This window comes from Haliotis rubra, unplaced genomic scaffold (genome assembly GCF_003918875.1).
Source record: "Haliotis rubra isolate DU_JTF1 unplaced genomic scaffold, ASM391887v1 Scf989, whole genome shotgun sequence".
Lineage (NCBI taxonomy): Eukaryota > Metazoa > Mollusca > Gastropoda > Lepetellida > Haliotidae > Haliotis > Haliotis rubra.
Genome location: NW_025767733.1, coordinates 55804 through 67033, shown reverse-complemented (window position 1 = coordinate 67033; position 11230 = coordinate 55804). Strand labels below are relative to the sequence as shown.

General features: G+C 39.2%; 1 protein-coding gene across 1 annotated transcript; it reads left to right on the top strand.

Moving 5' to 3' along the window:
- The first annotated feature begins 4938 nt into the window (after positions 1–4938).
- On the top strand, positions 4939–9522 carry LOC124265629 (NXPE family member 4-like). The gene is made up of 4 exons (XM_046700415.1): positions 4939–5081; positions 6292–6987; positions 7808–7866; positions 8272–9522. Exons 1-4 carry the CDS (start codon positions 4939–4941, stop codon positions 9066–9068), a joined length of 1695 nt encoding a protein of 564 aa, XP_046556371.1. The 3' UTR covers positions 9069–9522.
- Positions 9523–11230: the final 1708 nt, after the last annotated feature.

The window sequence follows — 11230 nt, the reverse complement described above, 5'->3', positions numbered from 1 at the left end:
TTTCTATATATTCTCAACAAAGACACAGTATCACAAGCTTTCGGTCCGGCTTGGCCCGGGCGCTCAAACGCACCTTATACCTCACACATGTATCTTGAAATGTCTTTAAATCCATAGATTAGTATTATATCTACCTAAATATCACTTTGTAATGTTATCAAATAAAACATGTAAAGATAACTGGTTCGTTAAAGTTAGCCCTTTTCTCTCTTCATTCTAAACATAGCCTCAATCAAAAGTGTTTAGTCTCTGTTCAGCCCGACTTGGCCCGTGCTGTCAAAAACACATTAAACCTCACACATGTATCTTGAAATGTGCTTAAAGCCATAGATTATTATTTCAAGATACATGTGTGAGGTTTAGTTTGTTTTTGACAGCACTTTTGATTGAGGCTGTTTTGAATGGAGAGAGAAAAGGGCTTCACTTTAACGGAGCAGGTTTCTTTACATGTGGCATTTTGTAACGTCACACAGAGATATTTAGGTAGATATAATACCAATCTATGGAATTAAACACAAATCAGGACACATGTGTGAGGTTTAAGGTGTTTTTTTGAGAGCCCGGGCCAAACCGGACTGAAAGCATGTTCTACTATGTGGTTGTTGAGAATGTATAGAAATTAGGGCTTCACTTTGAGCAAGGTGTTTGCTTCAAATACTACGCTTTGAGACTCTATAAAGACGTTTGTAGGTAGATACAACACTAATCTATGGATATAAACACATTTCAAGATACATGTGTGAGGTTTAGTTTGTTTTTGACAGCACGGGCCAAGTCGGGCTGAACAGCGACTAAACACTTTTGATTGAGGCTATGTTTTGAATGGAGAGAGAAAAGGGCTTCACTTTAACGGAGCAGGTTTCTTTACATGTGGCATTTTGTAACGTCACACAGTGATATTTAGGTAGATATAATACCAGTCTATGGAATTAAACACAAATCAGGACACATGTGTGAGGTTTAAGGTGTTTTTTTGAGAGCCCGGGCCAAGCCGGACCGAAAGCATGTTATACTATGTGGTTGTTGAGAATGTATAGAAATTAGGGCTTCACTTTGAGCAAGGTGTTTGCTTCAAATACTACGCTTTGAGACTCTGTAAAGACGTTTGTAGGTAGATATAATATTAATCTATGGATTTAAACACATTTCAAGATACATCTGTGAGGTTTAAGTTGTTTTTGACAGCACGGGCCAAGCAGGGCTGAATAGAGAGTAAACAATTTCTATTGCAGATTTTGTTTTCCGAGGACTTTATTTTCCTAAATCGTTGGGAATGGAGAGAGAAAAGAGCTTCACTTTTACTTTACTTTATGAAGTGGTATTTAGGTAGATATAATACCATTTTGTGTTCGTAAATATAAGCATATGCATACGAGATGGCGATCTGATTTGGGCTGGTATTATTTACAATGAAAACACATAATAATTTTTGTGTTTGTGAATGCATACTTCGTTTGATCCTTTATAACATATTAGAAAAGTTTGTGATTTCAAATATTTCTTTTAATATACGTTATCATGTCATATTTGCCCATTGACACTTGCTGATATCCACGTCTCTTTAACATAAACATCCTGTGCTGATTCAGCCTGAGACAATAAAGGTTAATTAGATAACCCTAATATCTTAATTAAGGAAAGAAAAGCAGTCAAAACACTGTCACTTCCTGCCCAGGACCCCCGTATGTCACACGCTAAGAGAAGTAAGCAACCTTCCCCCATATCAAGGAAAAAGCATAACAACAAGACGGTGTCTTTTCTACGGGAATCTCGGTATGTAGACTTTGTTGTTGTGTGGGTTTTTCACCATTAACTATACATTTTCAATCAAACTATGCATTTGTGAAGGCAGGAAGTGTATCGACTCAAATGTGCAAGTTTCGTTTTAATATTCTGCAATCCATTTTTAGTATTACCCGGTGGTCCGGCCCGGCCCGATTTTTTCTTGGCCCGACTTTTAGGCCATCCCGTTCCGCTTCCTGTGCTGGGAAAATGAGCCGGACAATTTGGCCTGAGATTGTGTTTTATTGTATTTTAAAGGTCAGACTGTACCCATGTGTACATGGAATTACTGTTGATAGCCTGGATAATTTTTTTTTTTTTTATAAGGTTACTATAGAAGTCTATGAGAAAACATTTGGTGTTGTGCAACCTGTAACATGATAGGCCTCCTTAACCCGGAGTGCCAAGCTGCCTTCAAGGTTTATAGTCATATAACGCATCCCACCGGGTACCCATTTTCTACTGGGTATACAGATGTTGGGTACACAGAGGAAGTTTGAACAAGTCAACAAAGGTGAGACATGTGTCACGTATGAGTCGTTGTGGGGTAGGACAGAAGTCCTAAACACCTCCCAGGAGTCAAGCTGTCAAATCTGCGCACCCCATTGGGATCGGGTGGTCAGGATCGCTGACTTGGTTGTCATCGTATCCCAATTGCGTAGATCGAGGCTCATGGTGTTGATCAATGGGTTGTCTGGTCCAGAGTCGATCATTTACAGACCGTCGCCATATAGCTGAGTTAGGGGTACACGAAACAAAGACACACATTTCCACAGTATCAAAATCTAATGTATTTATATGGGTAAGAATCCATGAAACAGTATTAGAGGTATGCAGAAACGTTGTCATTTTTCGGTGACAACATGATTGTTCATACACATATCACGCCTCACGAATACATATGCCACAACATGCCTATAGTTATACCCCATACAGCTGTAAGAATGTTGGGTGCGGCGTTAAACAACCAACTAACCAAGATAACCGTTAAGAGTTAAGATGAGAATGAGGTTATCTGTTGAATGACGCTGTGTGATGCAAGTTTATTCTAAATACAACCAATGAAAATAGTCGCAGCGTCGAGTAAGTTTATCTTGCAGTAAGCCCCCATCTCTCTCCCTCTATCTCTCTCTCTCTCTTTCTCTCTCTCTCTCTCTCTCTCTCTCTCTCTCTCCCATCTCTCTCCCTCTAATAGTTTAATTGACTAGTGTCAGTGTTTGTAGCCATGTAATCTGTTTACCACTTCTGGTCCCCCGACGCACATGGTTAACGTAGTGCAAAAGACACTTCGAGGATAGATAAGCAGGTCGGTCCTCCTCGTTGCTTTCTATTTGTTTAACAGTAAGTGTCTCACCTCTGAGCTTTACCGCACACACATTCCCCTCAATCCCCTCAGTCGCGTAACAGCAACCATTTCTAACCCAACACGAACTTTATTCATCCTGAAGTTGAAACGCGTAGGAACGAAATTCGTGTTGTGCCGTTATTCAGTGGACATATTTACATATGTTCTACTGTACTACACAGAATTTCCTTCATATACGTCTTCCTGAAGATAAAGTTGAAACGCGTGTGCATACATACATACATACATACATACATACATACATACATACATACATACATACATACATACATACATACATACATACATACATACATACATACATACATACATACATACATACATACATACATACATACATACGTGTGTCTATATATGTATATATATATGTGTGTGTGTATGTATGTGTATATATATATGTGTGTGTGTGTGTGTGCTAGTGTGTGCGTGTGTATATATATATATATATATATAAATATACATACATGTATATTTGACAGAAATAGGGTTTCATTTAGGGAGATAGGATTCCATTTAATTTGAATAGAAGCCCCAATGTGATGGGTGATTTAGAACCTGAGGAAAAAATCTAATTTGATTCATTTTAGAAAAGGCAAGGCGGAAGAGACAATAGTGCGGTAGGAGTCCTGTGAGACACATCCCAAAGACTACACCTTCCGATGAACCTCGCCCCTCTCCCATCACGATCCCGACTGCCACTGTACCCACATCTGTACCCCAAAACAATCATTCGACCAACTTATCCCCTAACCCCGGACGCCTACGTGAACGCTTATCCAACCTATCTACACTGAACTGAATCACAGTCAAGCATGTCCTGCTTGACTGTGTTGAATATTCCATCACAAGGGATAAGTATTTCAATGTCAAAACATTGAAGGATCTTTTTTATAATGTTAATTATCATTTAACAGTTGATTTCTTAAAAGAATTAGATTTGTTGACAGATCTGTAAATAACTAAATATTTTATTGTTGGTAGTTTAGATTAGTAACTGAGATTGTTAGTAGCGGTACCCTCAAAGGGGGTTGAAGTAGCGTAAAATTATTGTCCTCCTGAGAGGGTACGTAAGTCCCAACACATTTAAAGTACATTTAAACTTGCCACCTTTTTAATCGTAGAATATGTGTGCTTTTAATTTATTGCTAGATTTCTCTTCCATCACCAATGGCTGAAGGGAGGGTGTAAATCCAACTAGGGTCCATGCAGGTAGCAAAGGTACTGTAAGTCCCCATGGTCCCTAGTATGGTGATTTACCTTCAGTTGTTGGCGATCTATAGCCTATTTTTATATTGTGCTGTCCCCTATAGTTGTCTTTTTACATTTAATTACTAGTTTTAAATTCGAATCTGTGATAATCTAGTTATTTTACTGTCCTTCGGTGACAGGTTTTTACAGTTAACCATTACTTACTATGAATAAAATATATTGTTCTCGTCACGATATGGCTGAAATATTGCCGGTGTGACGGCAAATTTTAGCTCACTCACTCACTCATCTACACTGAACTAACCCAGCTAGCCTTATCCTAATTCGTATTATATATATTCTGACCGTGATCCGTAGCTTGACCCAACCCCACACCTACTCCCCAACGTCCCTTCCGCAGAAATCCATATTGTTTACTTTGGTTACCATGCAACACTGTTAGCTTAACCCAATAACGATAAGCAAGCGGGCCTTAGTGGACATGTATTTACCCATTCATTTCCTGTTACCCAAGCCTGAATTCCGAGAATTACAGCTCAGATTTCGATAGCAGTGGACGAGTGTTCATCGCCAAAGCCAACATGTCAGTGGTGAACGTCGGATACAATTCAGCTTCACAAATGAGTCGGACTAGATCTACGTTTGTTATCCTGTGCATATTGACCGTGACTGTTACTGTGATATATATATGGAATAACAAACAGAAACTTGAGGACAACTACAGGTAATTACTATATAAACAAACACGGAGTTTGCTAATCTTCATCGTAGCATCTGTATTAGTTTAGCCAAAGCGACGAGAACAATGTTATCCATGTACACCAAGTTACTGTAAGCTGGAGATCCCAGCTGGAAGGAAACTCTGACAAACACATCCCCAAAATATTCCGCTAAATGTACCGCCCGCCTAGCCTATGTATAAAATGTATAAAAGGTGCAATACCTTATGTCGAAAAAGTAATTTGTTTTGTTCACATTGGATGAATATTTGCTTTGAAATACTCACTCAAAATGTTATGCTATTATTGGAGACCGTCACATGCACATTTTGGTGATTTTGACTAACATTTTACCCTGAGTCACACATTTAAAGAACAGATCATTAACAATTTCTATGTCTCGTGTACCTACCAAGCCTATCGCCTAATATAAACATGAAATGAACAGGCGAAATCTGTTAAAAGGTATCTTTTTTATGCGGGGACACATAAAATTACAAATGGTGCAGATTTCGTTAGAGTAGGTGTAAAGTGTTGCACAAGACACTTCGGGAATAACAAGATCCATAGTTTCTTTTTCTTTTGTTTGCTCAACATTGAGCGTCTTACTACTGATCCTTACAGCGGACAATCTTTGACCCAGGTACGCCAGATCTTAATCAAATACTTCCAAGCATAGGAGGCGAAATATTTGCCCTCTATTACTCTGATGTATGGTTCAAGATTGGCGGATTGACTTACTGATTTGTTTATTGCACATGCATTATCGATTTTGGTTAATTTATTATTTGTTTGTTAGAACTTATTTATTTATTTGATTGGATGTGGTGGATTTCATCATATAATTCGTTGGTTGGACACTTGAACGACTGATCGATTAAACTATTGATATGTCAGTTGGTTGCTTGGTTCATTATCTTTTGGTTGTTTTTTGGTTGGTTGTTGGTAGGATAAAGAAAATTTAATTATCATCTACCTCGTTATACCACGAGCCAAGCATATTTCACGTAAAAATGATGAATAGTTGGGCCTTGAGAGTATGGGCCTTCAGACAAAGATCGGACTGACGGGTGCAAATCTATTCAAAGAGGTGTTTCCAAACAACATTTGTAAAGTAATAGAAGATAATCGGAGGGGGTGGGGCCGTCATGAATTTTTTTTTTCCAACCTTATTGATAAAAATTCATACCTCATTAATCATTTTTGTTATTGCAGAAACGTACCTCTCAGTGACACCATTGAGATGCATATAGTTGTAGAACCCAATAGCGGAAGAGTGGTAAGCAATGTTCCTCGCTATCTAAGTGAGGCAAACATGATCAAGGGAGGTAAGCAAAGGGATACCCGGAAGTGCACAAGTGCACACCGCTCCACAATGACGTTATTAAATCCCCAGCCACTGTATAGACTCGGTGATGTCATAAAAGTGGAGATCAACACTTACAATCATTACGGCGAGAAGCAAACAGTTGGTGGCGATTTCTTTAGATTATGGATGGAAAACACAGAGGACAAAGCTGCAGTTGCTGGAGACGTCTTCGACAACAACAATGGCACATACAATGGTGTTCTCAGAGTCCAGTGGTCGGGTGCTGGAAGGATTCGCTGCTTTCTTGAGCGTCGTAGGGAGGAACTAGCGATGTTCTATTCCATCATGGCTGAACATGGAACGCTGTGGCAGTTGAAACGGGAGTTCGTATGGGGCTTCTTGGTAAAAGAGAGTACGAGCTGCAGCATGTTACGAAACAGCCTAAGAGACATCTGCAACTTTACTTCTCTAAATGACGGTTTCCTGTGGTACTGTGAAAAGCCGAAGCATCCACTCTTAAGCTGCGACACCTACAGTAAGTCCTGGTCCCTGAATGTAGCATATCTCCCGAAGGAAACACAGCAACGTGGCATTTACTATTTGTAAGTATGGTTTTATTCATTTTATAGTATTTTGTTCTTATACTGACCAGCAAAAGAAATGCAGTTCAAGAAATCAAACTATTTATTCCATCGATCAAATCCACACTCACGCTGAAAAGTATAATTTTCCTGAATTCTGTGTTGCGTTTCTATTGCTGGTCAGTATTAGTATGAACCAGATTGTTATCAATTAAGAGATCGACCCTTGTAGAATATAAGCAATCTTGTGACATTATTGAAAGCATGTTATGTTTTTAAGGTCTAATTATCATTCCTTAGTTTTCTAGTTTTTTTAAGGAAACCCATGCGTGACATATATACATCAAACGCACAAAATACACGTGCATGCATGGTTTAAATATTAAAGACCAATTAATGTTACTTTCAACCTTGATATGTTTATGTTCAGATATTTTCAGAACATTCAATAAAGTAAGTGTTCATTTAGATGTGTCGAAATTGTGTTAAATGTAATTTTTTAGTTTTTGTTTTCACTGACGATGATACTTTGAAATGACTTTAGTTTTGAAAATTAAATAAGCGAAACCATGTAGCTCAGGCCCATATACACACACGCACACACACACACACACACATAGAAAAAAAAACCAAACAGAAAACAACAACCCAAAAATATACATAGTTCTCCTTAGAAATTGTTCTTACTGCATTTTTCAACAATGTTTTCTATCTCTATGTTTGTGGATTTATTAACAAGAAAACAGAAATGCCTTGGCCTTACAATGATATCATCAACAAGCGGAACCTCAGTTGCACCAACCAACACTACAAGTAACAGAGGGAAACGTGCATGTTTCAGATCATCAGAACCAGACAATGATTTCCTTCTGTCCTCCTTCAACATAACAGGTGTATTGGGTAAGCACGTATCAATGATGCATAAAAAGGCAAGGTATGATATGTTCTAGTACTGAAGAGATTATTTATTTATTTATTTATTTATTTATTTATTTATTTATTTATTTATTTATTTATTTATTTATTTATTTATTTATTTATTTATTTATTTATTTATTTATTTATTTATTTATTTATTTATTTATTTATTTATTTATTTATTTATTTATTTATTTATTTATTTATTGTTCAACGAGGCACTCAGCCATATTCTGGATAAGACAATCCAGTGATCAACATCAGGGGCATTGATCTACCGAACTGGGCTACGATAACATGTGTCAACCTAGTGAGCTAGTGAATGTGACGTTGAAAAGAAAAATAAAACACAAAGTACCGGAGCATAATATTTTGTCCATCTTTCAGAAACAGGAGAAAAGACGGTCGACACACTTAAAACGCCCTGCAGTCAACTTTTGCCAAAGTATACCTGGCAACGCAAGCATCCTGTTGGAGTTATTTACAGAACTAAGTGGAAACCCACGCAGTGTTTGGACACCCTGGAATCTACAGCCTGGGCATATCGACAGTGTTTAAGGAACCGACGACTTTGGATTCCCGGGGACTCAACCAGTCGTCAATTCAAGGAGGCCCTTCACGACATACTCAACTTACAATGCGCCCTTAAAGGTCTCAACCCTCAGCTCTTGGAGGACAAGCAAGACAATTTCTCAGTGGCATGGTTTGCTCATGAGTTCCCACTGTTTCACGGACAGGAACGTTACTCTCCACTAGCTAACAGGGCACAGCATATTCTTCTTGAATCTCTGCCAAATAACACAGTGGATATTGTGGTGCTGTATTTATATGTCCACTTTAATTTAGTCCACCCGGACATATACCGCCAACATGTTCAGCGACTGGTTCGGGCAGCTACGTCTCTCCTTGAGCGAGCACCTGATGTCACACTTGCAGTTCGAGGACCCTTTGCTTATTACAGGAATCCGGCTCAGGAACTTGTATCGTACTGGGGACTGCTATATACAGATATATTGCATGAGGAGTTTTCATCTATTGCCCACAGAGTTGTGTATATAGACTACTGGGATATGACGGTGGCCTTGGGCCCCAACCACATTCATCCAGATACATCAACGGTTAGAACTATGATTCACTATATGATGTCTCTTCTCTGTCATAGAAGGGTGGGGCATACATCTTAACCAGGAGTTGCAGGTGCCTTAATTCCGTCCACTGACTTGTCTCCCCTAGCTGTGCCTGTATAAGCTCATCAAACGTTCAAATCCACGTTCAGATCCTTGGTTTATGAAGACTCCATCGGCTCTGTGTTTAAAGTCCATATCTTTCTGATGATGATGGTTTGAGGTTCAACGTCGGCTTCTGACTGTAGCCGATGGGGTAGGTGGGATAATAATTAATAAGTTTATAATAAGGAATAAACCATCGTACCCAAAAAAATGTAAATGCGCGGGCGTTAACCTAAGTGGAATTTTGAATAAAAACGTTTAAAAAAAGATAAACGAAATAAAATAGTAAAAGCCGAGTTTATGAAGGGAAAGGGGAAATAAAAAGGGGTAATGATTGTTAATAGGCAAGAGATAGGATTAAATTAAACGATAGGTAGTGTAAAGGGGGGCCTAGGATGTGAGTGTGTGTGTGTGGGGGGTAGGGGTAAGTTATAAACACGTTTAGCATAGTGGGGCATAGATTGTAGATGCAGTTAAGCTGCATTGATTTAATAATGGGACTGTATAAAGAAGGAAAAGGGGTTAAGCTGGGGTGGATGTGGGGAGGGGCGAGGGGGGAGCGCAGAAGGGGCCGAAGCTGAGAGGCGAGCGCTGGCAGTGAGTGGCCGTGTTGAATGGCCTTGACCTTGTCAATGAGGGCTTGCGACAGGTTGTTTACACTAGCGAGAGGGGAGAGCTAGCGTGGCGTGTACAGAATATGGATAATTGAGTTTGAGCGGCGGGTCTGAAAGTGTGGGCTTATTGGTTATACTTGGGACATAGAATGGATAACTGAGGGTTGAACGCCTGGTCTAAATGTTACAGTAGGTTGAAGGTGAGAGAGGTGTATGTAGTTTATATGACAGGTTCTAGATCCCTTGTAATAAGTTTGAGTTTTGAAGGTAAGCTGCCATGGCGTTGAAAATGATGGGGGGTGGGGATGGGGTGTGTGGATTTAGGAGTAGTGGGGTATTGTTGTGATGTTTAGGGGGAATGCTGTTGTGTAGTTGCTTGATATTTGCTTGTAGTTGGCAGTAAATGAGTATGTGGTTTATGTCCTCTTGAGTATTGCAGTGTGTACATAAGCCATCTGTATGTCTATTTTGTTTATAAAGTGTGTGGTTTAGGTTCGTGATGCCTGTGATGAGTCTGTTTATGGCCGTGTCAATGTTTTTAACGTTATATATACAGGGATTTCCTTAATGGTGATTTTATTATTGATGTGACCCATTTTGATTTGTTTGTGTTGATGTTGTGTTGGAAGTTGGTATGTAGTATGTTTGATTTGATGAGTTGCTTGGATGTTGGTGATGTGTGGGTTGTTGCTAGTTTGGCTGCTGTTTGTTGGACATGAATGCCTATACCAGTGGTTTTGTTTTGGTTGATTGAAGCATCTGTGTATATATGAGTGTGGGTGGGGTAGCTGTTGTTGATGTAGTTGTTTGTGATGTTTGTTATAGTGGATTTGTTGGTGTCTTTTGGTAGCTGATGGAGGATGTTATCTAGGTTAGTGTCTGTGATGGGTTGGGGTTTGTCGTGAATGTAGCTTGTAATGGGAGGTGTACGTTGTATGTCGTTTAGTTGTTGTGAGTGTAGCAGTTTGTAGAGGTGGGTGATGCATGAAGCTCTTGGGTTGAGTTTGAATTTTTTAAGTGTTGATTTCTTTATGTTGTTTTATTTGTGTGTAACGAGTTTAAATAGTGGGTTGTGTTGGGCCCCAGCCGAGTAAGTGAGTGTTGTTTGTTTGATTCTTTGTGTGATTTCTTTCTCCACTGGGTGCTTTGTTTTGTTGAGGTGGTTCATGGTTGTTCCGTCCATTTTTATGTCCATTTGAACATTTTGACATTTTCCGACACTTGTTGGACACGTATCAATAAACCAATTGCAATATAATCAATCCTTGGTCTGCGAACACTCCATCAACTCGGTGTTAAACATCCACGACTTTCTCCACTGGGTGCTTTGTTTTGTTGATGAGGTTCATCGTTTTCCCGTCCATATTTACACTTAAACAAATTGACCTTTTTCTGACACTTGATGGGCTATCATCAATTAACCAATTGTAATTCAATCAGTCCGTGGTCTTTGAACACTCCATCGGCTCTGTGTTAAACGTCCACGACTTTCTCCACTTGGTG

Excerpts from the sequence above, each read along its gene's own strand:
- LOC124265629 (XM_046700415.1), top strand. The coding sequence starts at position 4,939 with ATGTCAGTGGTGAACGTCGGATACAATTCAGCTTCACAAATGAGTCGG. Across the intron at positions 6,988-7,807 it reads CAACGTGGCATTTACTATTT|ATCATCAGAACCAGACAATG; the intron begins GTAAGTATGGTT and ends TGCATGTTTCAG. Across the intron at positions 7,867-8,271 it reads CAACATAACAGGTGTATTGG|AAACAGGAGAAAAGACGGTC; the intron begins GTAAGCACGTAT and ends TCCATCTTTCAG.